This window comes from Crinia signifera, chromosome 2 (genome assembly GCF_055691185.1).
Source record: "Crinia signifera chromosome 2, ASM5569118v1, whole genome shotgun sequence".
In the NCBI taxonomy this organism is placed as follows: Eukaryota; Metazoa; Chordata; class Amphibia; order Anura; family Myobatrachidae; genus Crinia; species Crinia signifera.
The window spans coordinates 341,805,875-341,820,818 of NC_139218.1; the positions used below are offsets into that span (position 1 = coordinate 341,805,875).

The window sequence follows — 14,944 nt, forward strand, 5'->3', positions numbered from 1 at the left end:
TCGGCAATGGGAACCCAGCAACAGCCTTTCTGGCTTCAGTGAAGCTGTCCAAGAAGGGTGATGCCAATGAACCTCAACGGAGAGATAAATGACATTTACAACAATACTAATGTCACATTTATATAAGTATTACCCCACCCACACAGGGGATAATCCCCAACAGCCTGACATCTTTGTGCAATGTGCGTGAGTGCTACCGTCAAAGAAGTGGATACAGAAAATAGTGGGGACAGACAAAACCAGGGATAAAAAAAGAAGGATAGAGCAAAGCAGTAGCGAGAGTGGCCTATATATCATATAATAGTTGTGGCTTATTCCCAGAAAACACCCGTTTTGGGGGTTAGCCACAAATATTAAGTATCATCAGAATGTATGTAGTAGGGACTGCAGGAGGAATCTCCGATCCCTGCTGCGATCCTTCCTGCCCCGCTCACGGGCTGCATACCGATGTATCAACATAGGTTGCCGGGAAACCCCCTCCTCTTGGCAAGTGCCTTAAATTATGACAACAATAGCTGGTATATAATATGATCAATAGTGCTGCCACCACATCATGCAGTGTAAGGGACAGAGCAGAGCTGCTGCACATGCCCAGTGTACCAGCTTCTTCTACCACATATACTGTATGTGTGGCTCTGAGCCCTCAAACATCGCAAGGGTTGGGATCATTTGGTCTACAGCATGATGGTCGACAGTCATTAGGTAGACACCATTAGGTTGACATGGGAAAAGGTCGACATGGTTATAAGTTGAAAGGTCATTAGTTTGACAGGTCATTAGTTTGACAATGTCTAGGTCGACAGTCATAAGGTCGACATGGAGTTTTTCACTTTTACCTAAATGTCAACACAGTCGACATGGAAACAGTTGAAAGTGCCCCGCATCCCCTCGCAATGCGCCGGGCACGGTGCTTCGCTGTGCTCGGCACACTATTTTATTCTCCCACCACGCCCTAGTGGATGGTAGGGCATGAAATACCGCCTGTCGGCACATGACGGCTCAAAAAACAGTGAAAAACCCCATGTCAACCTGTTGACTGTCGACCTAGACACTGTCGAACTAATGCCTATTCGTCATGTTCTCTCTGAGCTTCTGGTCAGCAACAGGAGGACAAGGCTGGACTAATCACATCATAAGAACCTGCTCCCTCAGGGAGAAATTGCCACAATTGACTTAAAATATGCATAGGGCTGGTGCCGAAATGACACATTTCCATAGAGAAGCATCACTAGGTCCGTCCCCGCCTCAAGGACATCAGCGTTCCATATATTAATCTACCCATTTTACCCACTTTACTACGAAGTGGGCAGAATATGGGATGGGTGCCCACTTTTCAATGTAGATTTATATGCAGAAGCGTCCAAGTTACTTTTGCATTAAGAACCAGTGGTTAGGAAACCGGTTAATGCCACTGTGTCAGTGGGTTTCCTTCAGGTGTAGTGGGGTTCGGTTCACTACAATTGGAAGACACAAATGACTAGCACAAGTCAAATGTCATTATATTAGCATGCAGTGCCGGACTGGGCCATGAAGGATCCACCGGGGAATGCAGTGATAGGGGCCATGTTTAGGGGCGTGGCCTTCAGAGGGGGTGTGGCCAGCTGCCATAGAGGTTTGGCTAACATTATGGAGTTAATAGTATGGTAAATTATAATAAATACTGCTGGCACATATACTATATTAGTCTGGTGCATTATAGTGTAAGTATAAGATAACCCAGCAGTTCTCAAACTGTGGGTCCTGACCCCAAAGTGGGTCCCAACCTTCTCAGCATGGGGTCGCGACTCCATGTTGCTGACCATCAGACTAATGACTTTTCTCATCGCAGTCAGTGATTCAAGGAGTCTGAAATCTGTTGAATTGTCTGTTACTTCAGACTCCTCTTATCATTCAGTGCCTCCACAATGCTGCCATGTCTGCTGACTACACATGCATACCTCCCCAATGTCACACTTTTCGCGGGAACGTCCTTTTTTTTGGGGATGTTCCCAGGGCCAGCAGCTGGGAGTCACCCCCTATCACCCTATCACATGCACACAGAATCTATTCTGCAGCCTGAGGGGCTGGGGACATAGCCAGCAGCTATGAGCCGCTAGCCATGCCCCCACAGCGGCTCTCCATAGCAAAAATGGGGCGTGGCCTTGTGGAAATAAAAAAAATTGCCTGTGGGCCAGTCCAACCATGTATAACCTAATGCAGCAAAATGACTAAGACAACCCTTTTGCCTGAGCTTCAGTAATAAAGATCACATTTAATCCATCGTTGTCAAAGATAGACGCATTGGTTTTTTTCAGTGCAAGTGCAAGTTTAAATACAGCAATCACAGTTGTATAATAAGTAAAAATGATGCGATTCAACCAACCTTCATGCTGTATGTTGGTATGGAGGAAGGCCAGGCCTCTGGCTAATGAAATTGCCATTCGGCAAGCTATGTTCCAATCAGTGGTTCGACCAGTCAAGTATTGTCTTAAAGAACCCTCAGGTAAAAAAGAACAGAAAACATTTATCTAATGGATCTGTATATATTATTAGAAAATAACTGCATTTAAGTAACCAGTTTAATTAAAACCTTGGGGTATTCAGTTGCCCATAACCACCCCGTTCCCCACAGCCTGGCCAGCGGCCACTACATGCAGTATAAAGGGGGTTATTCAGGTTACCCAGCAGTTTCCCAATTATTGAGAAACTGCACATGAGCAGGACTATTCTGTGCATGTGCAGGATGGGTCCTGCGTTCAAACTCAGAAATGCGTTGCTGACAGGCAGAGGCATTCGCATGGAGGGACAGGGGTGGCCAGTGTTTGGGAAAACAGGGGACTGCGTCAGGTATGCATTTTCTTTGGCCTCACAATGCCCCCTGCAATTGCAAGCCTAGTGCCCTCATTGCATTGTGTACTAATCTGAATCAGGCTCTCGGTTTTTTGGAAGTCGGCTTATTACCTGTGGTTTTGTCCATTAAAGAAGAAATTTGCTTTTGAAAACCAACCAGAATCAGGCCCACAGTGGATGAAACCACTGGGTGTGTCCAAACATTTTTTATCCTATCAAAGAACCCCATGTCGACCTTTTGACTGTCAACCTAGACCATTTCCACCTAACGCTTGTGTCGACCTAAGCACCTGTCGACCTTGTCCCATTTCAACCTAGACACCAGTCGATCTTGCTGTATGCCGACCGAACGGTGTTGCCCTAATGACTGTCGTCCATCTTTAGGTCGACCGACCGACCGTATCCCCTCTAGCCACCACACAACAATGTTTCAAAAGAAAACATCCTGTATTAAGGACTATAACATAGAAACGACATTGGAATGGTCCCTAGACAATCGTTGCCATTTGATAGGCGACTAAAGTGCAACTATAGAAGTATTACCTCAGGATAATACTGAAGGACTAAAAACTGGTGTTGTTCCAGTATCCCTGAAGTACCGGTACCGGCTGTGAGGAAGCAGACAATGTTCTCATGCTGCAGAGGTGTCAAAAGGTTGAGAATCCGCCACTCCTGGCTGTAAAGCTTTCTCAATGTTGGTGGAAAGCATTTTATTATAACATCCCTCCCATACAGAGTTCCCAGCCAGAGATGTACTGCCAATTCCTCTTCTTGAAGTGGCTGAGAAAACAAAAATATTGCATCATTATATTGTTACTGATAGAGTCAAAAATTTCTATCGTCCGCGCCATACACTGTGGGGGTTATTCTAATTGATTCACTGGGGGTTATTCTAATTGATCGCGCCTTGCAAATGGTGGTACGCCAAGCCACCATTCGCAAGGGCGATTCGCTCGCAGGGCCTGCGAATGGATGCTACACAGTAACATTCATTCACAGCCTTGTGGGATCCGCCCACTTCATTCGATGGACGGCGACCATCGAATGATGGCGATGGCGCACTTATATAAAAGTGACTCTGATGTCACTTATATATGCGTGGACGCTCAGGGGGAAGTGGGCGGGCATCTAACATCCGGTGATGTCAGCTGCCGGCCCCCCACAATCCACGTCATCATCCCATTAGCATGAGAATGCCCAGCGTTCTCATGGGAACGCCCATGAAATGCTGGGCATTCCCATATGCTAGTGGACCGGCCCACCGCCCCTCTCCACCTCCCGTCCGCTATATTGGGTGCGTGCACTCGGCGAACATTCTGTTCATGCTCAGAAATGCGGCTGCGCATGTGCATACGCCGAATATCAGACCCCTTGCAAACGAAGGGGTCTGAGCGAATGGACCTGAATAAGGTCCTGTATACGGAAATCAAACAATAGCCTATGTAGATTCTAAACATGAACAGCCTTACATTTTCCAAGTAGAATATGTGCTGGTGGCGTTTATAGGCTCGCTAAGCAGTGAACGATCGCTGCTTAGCGAGCATTGCTCAATCAGGCTCAATATGTGATATTTGAGACCACAAAGAAATCATACTGTGGGGATAGTTCAATTGTTTTACCCTGCGGCTGCCACTAGACATAACAAATAACCAGGGACAGAATTTAGCCAGGGCACCCAACTCAGTAATTTAACTATCCAACTATGCATGGAGTTGATTTTATATAGTGTGGCGAGCGCAGCGAGCCACCGTGCCCGAAGCGTGGCGAGCGCAGCGAGCCCCGCGAGGGGACGCGGTCTCATAAGAAAAACGGGAGCCCAGATATTACATAAGTACCCCCATTACTATTGGGCACTCACAAAATAATTGAATTCTCTCTGTATGCCTGATGTCATCTTCATATACTGCTAACATCGCTGTTACGTTACCGGGTGTTACCCCGCAGCTGTGGCCGCTGTTTAGAATGGCCACAGCATACCCTACTCTGACTCTGTTGACTCCTCCTAGAAGAAACATGTTTGAAAAGGTTAATTAAGTCAGCCTTAACTCCGGTGCCACCAGGTCTTGAGTATGTACAAGGCACCGCGATCTTCTTGGAAAACAGTCAAGAGTCAAGCTAACTGAGGGGAACCGACCAAAGCAAATTGACGCGACCTTGTTGCAAAAAAAATAAAAACTCTACTAAGAAATAAACAACAAGACATATATAAATCCACAGCAAGCAACACAGAACGGTACTGACCAATACCAAATAAAGGAATACCCAGAATGGGTAACAGTGCGTAACCGCACACCCTACCCTCTGGTGGGCATCAGGCAAACCAAATAAGAATATGCACACAAACATATGGACAGCTGCGCAGGAGGATAAAAAATTGTTGCTGCATCAGAATCAGGCCCCCTATGAATGTAGCAATTCATACCAATGAAGACAAAACCTGGTGCAGAATGAGTCCATCCACTGGCAGTGTTGGGGGGCAGTTCTCTTGCATTGGAGTTTCTTGGTGGGACAGCAAGTCCTCTCGTCTGAGCAGCACAGACAGTTTCACTTTCTTTACTACAGGGACTACAAGATTGAACATGGGGGGATCAGAAGGTCATGTAATATTGTAGGTGTATTTAAACTCTAATTAATTTATTCTCTTTATTTCTTATGAACTTACCTATTACGATGCACAATACCAACAAAATGATAGCCACGTATACAGCCACGTGATTGCCTGGAAAGGACACACAACACATCAGAAGCTGATCTCATTTTACATTAGAAGCAAATAAAGGTCCAATCAAACTCAACCGGCAAACACTTCCCCCAAAATGGCTCTGTTCTTCTATCCCTGTGTTCTAAATCCAGTGTTATAGAATAGCTTTCATGGGCCTAATTCAGATCTGATCGCTCAGCTACGAATTCACAGCACTGGTGATTACGGCATGCACAGGCGTTTAAGGGAAGTCATGTGACATCAGCTCTGGCCCTGATCAGCCTGTTTCTATTGCAGCCACTGAGTAAGTCCTGGGCAAAGCAGACTGCACACAGTGGAAAAATAATTCAGTGGTGAGTGGCTTGCGAATGGATTTGCTGCTAATAAGAGGGCTGTGACATTTCTCAGGCCTTTCGCAGGCTTGGACAGGGCGGGTTTTCAGTCTGGCAGGGCGGCGGCTATATCGGATTGCAGGGCTCCAAAAATTAGCACCGGTCTGATCAGCTAAATCTTGCAATCCCGCAGTCCAATGGACTTCCTCATATATAAGACTACCTACCAGTCCTATAGTTATGCACTAGAAAATGTCAAACAAATATATTTACAAACTCTCATTTCTGCTCAAGCTTCTAACCCTAAACTTCTTTTTTATACATTAAAATCACTGTTCAACCCTCCCTCGCCCAAGACTGACAAGATCTGAGATGAGTTGGTATGCTCCGACATTCAGTGATCTGCTCAATTCCCTACCTGAGACCTCTGACTCATTTACTTCATTCGATCCCACAAATGAAGATGAAGTATCTGCACTTTTCTCTTCCTCCCACTCCACTACCTCTCCTCGTGACCCTATACCCTCACAAATAAGTAAAACTCTGTCTCCTCTGCTCATCCCAACCTTGACTAAAATCCTGTAACCTCTCTTTCTCTACTGGTATCTTTCCTTCATTGTTCAAACATGCAGTCATTACTTAGATTCTGAAGGAAAAAAAATGAATTCTGACCCAAGCTCCCTCTCACACTACTGTCCTATCTCTCAGATTCCATGCACCTCCAAACTACTTGAGAGACTTGCATACACTTACCTCACACACTTTCTTAACTCGCACAACTTATTGGACCCACTTCAGTCAGGCTTTTGTACTCAATAAAATGAAAAATACTAGAACTGGCCCGAAGGACAGAGCTAGGGGGCGATGCACTAAGAGTTGATTTTTCTGCTGCTGCTGCTTTGTGGGAGGGATAGTTAGTCCCGAAAAAGAAAACAAAATAAAGCAGCGCACAGTTTTTAGACTGAATAAAAAATATTAGATTGGATGTTCTTTTACAGAAAATTTAATGACATAGATCACAATTTAAAATGTATTGGTACACATAAAGCATAAAAGATGATATTAAAAACAGTTCATGGACACCCCTAATAATTTAGCAAAATACCGGAGAGTCTGTTCCTATTGTACCCCCAGGGATAGACAGTTGGTGAATCAATATTTACCACCCTTTATAGGGTATGTGAGTCCTCCACCGATCCTCCGTGCGGTCATCTTAAAATGGCACAAATTACCGACAATCGCAGGGTATGATGGTAAGTCCAATCCACATTTATAATTGGTGGAGCAGTATGGATGGGGCAATGATTGTTGACGCCCGTGGAGGTGGTACGCAGTCCGTTTGTTAAAGTCAGTTTACCGATTCCGTGGGTTGGTTCAGGCTACAATCCGGCATAGATCAACAAATAAGGGGTGGTCCAAGCAGCTCTCTGATGCGTTTCGCCACTCCAGGTGGCTTTATCAAAGGTGGGTAGCTGACTGTGTTTGTGACAGGTTAATGCTATACTTGCCTACTTTTGAATAAGCATGTCAGGGAGATTGTGAGGATAATACCTCTGAGTACAAACGTGCACTGCTACATCTGAGAGGCGGGTTATAAAATTACTTACATCCAAATGTAAGTTAGATGATCCCCAAAGCAGTTAGTAAGATCTACTTTACTTGTTGAAGAAAAGACACTGATACATGTCAGGGCTTGTTCATATATTATCGGGGTTATTCAGACTTGTTCACATGGCTGCTGTTTTGTAGAGCGATGCGATCAGGTAATCGTCACCCAGCCAGACTAAAAACCCGTTGGGTGAAATGTTACAGGGTGAGAGAATCAGAAAGTGAGAGATTTGGTAAGAAATCTCCAGGTTTTTTAAAGCGGCAATCATTTACACTGCAAAAGCAAACAGGTTTTGCAGTGTACATGATTGCCTCTTTAAAAAAAAAAAACTACTCAGCCACTGTGATAGAGGAAATGGCACTGATAATACCATTTGTATGTATATATCTCTAATAACTTTTCCTAAAAAATGTAACAGCTTCATAATATGGGTTAAGGGAATTCAGGGAGATTCCTAGACTATTTCAGGGAGTTTCCTGCTGCCACCAGGGGTAAAAAGGGGTGGGACAGGAGGAGCCATAGAGGGTATGTCTTGTTTGGGGGCATGACCATCATGGTCACGTCATCATGGCCATGCTCCCTTCGAGCAATGCCGGTATTTCAGGCATTGCACAGCAGTGGGCATGGCTACAATGACCGAGGGGTGGAGGGGGGCGCTGGAGGCTGCCAACTTTCCCGGGAGGCTTACCCCCCTGTCCAGGGGGTCGGGAGGGGGAACTGATTTCTGGGACCCTGACGGCCATTCCCGGAGGGTAGGCAAATCTGATATGGTCTTAATATTTTTTACTTAACCCTATACGTTGGCAAGTAATATAGATTAGAAGCTCCACGCTCCACTGGGACAGTAACTGACTTGAATGACTAAATATTCTCTGCAAAGATTTGCATTACATGTGTGCACTAAATAAAAAAAACTGTTGATATGAACATATAACTGTTAATATATAATAACAGTTGGCAGCTACGCATTTAAAATACACACAATAGAAGCAATGCTCTTTTCTGAGCCATGTGATGTCACGTCTCTGAAGCAATGCAAGCAGTCATTTTGCCACACATTTAAAACAAAGAAAGAATGAACACTCCCACGCAACCCAGACAGTCTGTGGTCATTGCCTTACTGAAGCTGCGTGCATTCCATGGTTGCTCCCTCGCAGATCTCATCCAATCACAGGAGAGGTTCCAGTGTGCACATCCTTCTAGTTCAGTTGATAAGAAACCCAGTCAGAGAAACATATTTCCTCCCCCAACACCACCTGCATTTCCCAAGTGATAAGCGTCCCAGTCTGTGTGATCAAACCCAGAACTAAGAAACCACAAAATCACAAAAATAGGATTTATGATGTCACAAAAACAAAAGTTCTCAAACATATGAATCCAATATTTGCTGTTTGGGGGATGTGATATTATTCAGAGTTTTCAGTTTTCAACTATGAATGAATAGATAAGCAGTCATTAGCCTCCCATTAGTCAATAGATAAGAATGGCGTCATTAATACGGGTTACTTCAAAAATCAATTCAGTGGGATGTCCAAGTGCAGCGTTTTGTACCTGGTGGAAGCGGTCTTGTGGGAATAGGTTTGGCCATCAATGCTTAGCCACCGATTATTGATGGTGGAGATCTGGGGTGAAATCTAACAAAGTGAGAGATTTTGTAAAAAATCTCCAGTTTTTGTGAAGCGGCAATTGTGTACACTTCCAAATCAAACTGGTTTTGCAGTGTAAATGATTGCCTATAGATTGTAACCTTGCGAGCAGGGCCTTCGTTCCTCCATGTCGGTTTGTATCTACCCAGTTTGTTTAATCACTGTTGTTTCCAAAAGTAAAGCACAACGGAATATGCTGCGCTATATAAGAAACTGTAAATAAAAATAATTTCCACTTTAATAAAAAAACCTGGAGAATTCTTACCAAAGCTCTCACTTTCTGATTCTCTCATCCTATTACATTTCACCCTAGATGTTTTTCCATTTTTGATGGCAGAGAGGGCCTAATTCAGATGTAGTTGGGTAAGCCCTGCACCACAAAGTACCGATTATTGGTACTTTGTGCCTGAACAATGAACCTATCCTGTGCAACAGGATGCAGGGCAGTGGACTGTCAGCGATTGGATGTTTACCTATGTGGGTACAGGATGTTAGGTTTACAGTCAAAAGGTCGACCACTATTGGTCGACAGTCGATAGGTTGACAAAATGGTCAACATGAAAAAGGTTGACATGGAAAAAGGTTTGAGTTTCTATTTTTTGGGGAATGTCTATGATGACACAGGTCATTATATCATTATGTCATTTTGGGGCAGTACGGACGGTGTAATGGTTAGCATTACTGCCTCAGATCACTGAGGTCATGGGTTCCATTCCCACATGGCCCTAACTGTGCAGAGTTTGTATATTCTCCCCGTAGTTGCGTGGGTTTCCTCCGGGTACTCCGGTTTCCTCCCACAATCCAAAAATATACTGGTAGGTTACTTGGCTCCCAACAAAAATAACCCTAGAATGTCTGTGTGTGCGTGTACATGTGGCAGGGAATATAGATTGTAAGCTCCACTGGGGCAGGGACTGATGTGAATGTTCTAATATTCTCTGTAAAGCGCCGCGGAATATGTGTGCGCTATATAAGAAACTGTTAATAAATAAATAAACATGGACACCAAAAAAAAGTGTAACCCGCTGTGCTCGCAATGCTTTGGGCACTATTTTATTGTCCCCTCTATGCCCACTGGAATGGTAAAGTATCAACAAGTGGGTTAAAAAAAAATCATGTCAACCTTTTTTCATATTGACAATTTGCTTGTCGACCCTTTGACCCTTTGCCAACCTAATGCATGTCAACCTTTTTCATGTGTTGACCAATTGACTTGTCGACCTAAAAACTGTAGATCTAATGACCGCATCCCCACCTATGTAACACTCCTTAACACATAGCTCTGATTCTTCCTTATTAACACCTGCTAACACCTTAGCCTGTCACTAATATACTGTCCTGAGGTGGCTGGCCTCTGCTGACTTGGTGGCGTTCCCCGCCCTGGACTTCAACTTAGTGTTAGGGACCAACCAGATAAGGGCCATAGAATGCCAACCACCTCGATTTTGCTCTAGGTTAGATTGCAGAGTTCATTCTAAATATTTTGATTAGAAGTAATTGGTAGGTACTATAATGTACCCTCTCCTTATAAAATACCCCTTCCTCCTTATAAAATATTAAATAAGAAAACTTCTGTGCAGCTGCGCCACAGAGCCGGTGGTTAGAACTAGGGGACTGATTTGGCTTGGTGCTTGCGATTGCCTTTCCTCCTGCACAGTGTTGTACTATGCTGAGGAAAAAAGCTGCTGCAGCAGCAGTCATACCTCTCTCCTTGTTGCACGTTACATCTAAAGGTAGATACATGCCATGAATATGGCCGTGACCTGCCTTTATTTTTGCTGCCACTCCCTCAATAACTCCCGAAAACGGTCACTTCCTGTTAATCATTCTTTTTTAAAGATCTCACTGCAAGTGGCATCGTAAAGGTATCCTGACACATGCACAGTGTGATTGTAGCCCATGTGCGGTCTGCCAATAACTGCTCAGTTGCATGAATATGGACTTTGTGTGGAAGCATAAATTAGGCCCTAAGTGTGTGCCTCTATATCACTGTTTCCCAACCTCAGCTCTGAAGGCACACTAAGGGCGGGACATGCTAAGCCTCCACTAAACATCTGTGGTACACGCCACCACACACTGCATTGTTAACAATAGCTTATGTAATAACATATGCACAAAGGGCAGCTCTACCGATAAGAGCTCTCCTCTGTGATCAGTGCCAGTCACTGTACTTCCAGGTGTATGACCAAGGAGTCCATCTGGGCATGCAAAGAGTGATGCAAATGACCATGGGGCGTGCTGGCAAGGAAAGAAACCCTAAGACTGCTATAGTTACCCTCCTCACTGGAGCGCTGGCATCCAGGGCTTAATTCTAAACCAGATTTTTACTGAATTTTTCCCTTTAGTACATCCCACCCTAACACTCTTAGCAGCTTAGTTATTGTGATTTATTTAACCATCTGTGCTCAAGCATGGATACCCTAAAAACCATGACTGTTTGTCTGTGGGGTTGATTCAGAAGTGCCAATATTTTTGCACTTGCCTGATGTTTGCAGATCTGGGGCTGCATTGTACAAAAAACACAACAGCTGTGCTATAGGGTCTTATTCTGGTTCACTGCTTCTGGCAAATTCCTTCTTAGATGGACAAAACCATGTGCACTGCAGGTGGGGTAGATGTTACTTGTGCAGAGAGTTAGATTTGGGTGTTGTTTTACTTCAAAGTGAGATCTATATTGCAGTGTAAAAATAAAGCAGTCAGTATTTTCCCTGCACAGAAACTAAATAACTCACCCAAATCTAATTCTCTCTGCACATGTTACATCTGCCCCCCTGCAGTGCACATGGGGGGTTATTTTGGTTCACATTTCTGACAAATCCCTTCTTAGATGGACAAAAACATGTGCACTGCAGGTGGGGCAGATGTAACGGTACTTATGTAATATCTGGGCGCCCGATTTTGACATTGCATCGCATCGCATGCAATATAGTGGCATACAATTCATGCGATGCGATTTTTCATTGTAAATACCTGATTTTTAATTGTATAGTCACTCATGGGTGATTTCATACCCCCACTATCCAACTACGCATGGAGTTGATTTTATATAGTGTGGGGAGCGCAGAGAGCCACCGAGCCCGAAGTGTGGCAAGCGCAGCGAGCCCCACGAGGGGACGCAGAATACATGTAAAGTAATCCGCGTCCGCTCGCCGCACTATATAAAATCAGCTCCATGCGTAGTTGGATAGTGGGGGTATGAAATCACCCATGGTTGACTATACAATTAAAAATCTGGTCTTTACAATGAAAAATCGCATCGTATGCCTTCAGTAGTGGCATGCAATGAAAAAAACGGGCGCCAAGATAATACATAAGTACCGATGTAACTTGTGCAGAGAGAATTAGATTTGGGTGGGGTTTTACTTCAAACTGATATCTGTATTGCAGTGTAAAAATAAAGCAGTCAGTATTTTCCCTGCACAGAAACAAAATAACTCACCCAAATCTAATTCTCTCTGTAGCTTTTATATCTGCCCCCCTGCAGTACACATGGTTTCGTCCATCTAAGAAGGAATTTGTCAGAAGGAGTGAACCAGAATAAGGCCCATAGTGTCCACCTAGGAATCAGACCCTTTATCTACTCATCATTATTATTATCATCATCATCATTATTATTATCGTTTATTTATATGGCACCACAAGGGTTCTGCAGCGCCTGACAATACATAGGGCCAGATGTACTAAGCTTGAAAAGTGATAAAATGGAGAGTGATAACCAGCCAGCCAATCAGCTCCTACCTGTGATCTCACAGGCTGTGTTTGAAAAATGTCAGGAAGTAGTTGATTGGCTGGTTGTTTATCACTGTACATTTTATCACTTTTCAAGCTTAGTACATCTCGCACATAGAGCGAAAAACAAGAAAATAGTGAATTACAGTACAAGGCAATTTAGGACAAGTACATGGTAAATAAAGACAGTTCCATCAGGGGACAGGACACTGACACAAATATCAGAGCGACAGAGGTATATTCTAAGAAAAGGACATGAGGAGAGAGGCCCCTGCTCGTGAGAGCTTCAACGTGTAAATGAAGGGTGCAACAAATGACTATTTGTTTATCATCGACCAATCTCATGCATAATTGCTTACTTTCCTGGAATGTCTGGGAGAACAGGTCACCCTTCCATATCCACTCTATATTAAAAGCATAGGATGCAATTCTCAGCGAATGGTGTCATTATAGCCACTTCCACTCTATGGGCCTTACTCAGATCTGTGCTCAGTACCAATTTGTTTGGAAAAAGGTCAAAACCATGTGCACTGCAGGTGGGGCAGATGTAACATGTATAGAGAGAGTTAGATTTGTGTGAGTTATTTTGTTTCTGTGCAGGGTAAATACTGGCTGCATTATTATAATTTCTTTTATTCAATAATTTTTTTATTGATTTTTGCAATAACCATAGATATAAAGTAGAGAACATAAATCCCCCCTCACAGGAATACAGAGTACACAGTGAACAAAATCAGCATGAAATTAACTAGAGATGTAGGACCATATGCATAGTTGCCTACCCTCCCGCTTTTAGCGGGAGTCTCCCGCGTTTTGAACCTTTCTCCCGGTCCCCCGGAAAGCCCCGACATCCTCCCGGTTTTTCAGCCTTCATGCTGAAAAATTGGACTGCGCATGCGCAAGTTCCAAAGTGCCGGGGGGCAGGTTCTAGTTGCCAGCGCAACGTCATGACATACCTTGTGTCATGGCGTCGCTTTCCTGTTTGACGGCTACTGCGGAGGCTGTCAGCATCGTGTGTACAGCATGTGCGGCAGCCACTGCAGGGCTCTGTTAGCCTGGCAGCACGGAGAGCGGGAGCGACAGCGTGAGTGGAATGGCGCGGCAGCGGTGAGTACCGCTTGTAATTTCATTTGGTTAGTCCCACCCACGACTCCGCCCCCTTTTGTGCTATACCCACCGGCCCCGCCCCCTACTTGCTGCAGCTGGCTGCCCTCTCCCGGAGAGGGAAGCTGAAAAGTCGGCAACCCTGACCATATGTAGTGTATATATGCCGCTAGCAGGATGTACTCGTACGATTATCCGAGGGCGCCATTCGGACAATAATTATACAGTACAGCATATAAGACCATCTTACAGGAAAAGGTAAAGTTTGGTAAACAGAATGTCCATACAGTGAATAACAATCAAGTATCACAGTAATATTGCAATGTCCACTTATGCTAGGGAAATATTCATCAAAACAAACAAAACCCCCCCACCCTGTATAGCCTACCCCCAACCCAGGCATACTTGGATCCCAATAACGATCTACCCCCCAACTAACTATACTACTATAGGGGATAAATTAGTGGCCTTCAGCTTATAATTGCTAACCTAGCCTAACAGCCTAATTCACCCCTTCCTCCCATCCCCCCACCCCCTACACTATAGTGCCTATCTAACCCCCCCCCCCCCCCCCCCCCATATAAAGGATAAACAAAAGGAATGTCTAACAGGGGCAGTATAAAGCAGGATCAAAGTACTGTAAGGCCTAAGGACGGCTCCTCTGAACCCGACGGATAGAAAAACAATGCAATAAGCAAAACACAAGATACATAAATGTAGATTAAGCAGAATTTAGGCACGGTTTCAATTTGGCAGATATATAGAACAGTAACATTTAGTCCGGCCAAGTGTCAACGTATTTCAGGTAAGTAGGTACTATGAATTATCCAGTCGAGTCCTGGAGACATACATGAGCAGGATAAAGAGCCCGGTGCATAGATCTGGGAGTACAAGGTATCTGCTGCAACTGTATAAACCGCTGAGCGCCTGATGCCCCTCACCAGTCAACAAACCTTGAACCCAAAGCACCATCTCCTCCCCTTCTTTCCCCTTT

The 14,944-nt window shown here is 44.4% G+C and overlaps 1 protein-coding gene across 4 annotated transcripts in view; it reads right to left on the minus strand.

The window, feature by feature from the left end:
* The window catches only part of AMHR2 (anti-Mullerian hormone receptor type 2), an 89,479-nt gene that overhangs the window by 50,515 nt on the left and 24,020 nt on the right, over positions 1-14,944 (minus strand). For 2 of the 4 annotated variants that reach the window (XM_083169581.1, XM_083169580.1), the window contains 5 exons: positions 8,593-8,670; positions 5,492-5,548; positions 5,252-5,394; positions 3,373-3,609; positions 2,363-2,477 (listed from right to left, as the gene is read on the minus strand). In XM_083169581.1, the coding sequence (XP_083025707.1) occupies positions 2,363-2,477; positions 3,373-3,609; positions 5,252-5,394; positions 5,492-5,548; positions 8,593-8,670 (630 nt within the window). The remainder of the gene's footprint in view (positions 1-2,362; positions 2,478-3,372; positions 3,610-5,251; positions 5,395-5,491; positions 5,549-8,592; positions 8,671-14,944) is intronic. The other 2 variants (XM_083169582.1, XM_083169583.1) reach the window with 2 other exon arrangements.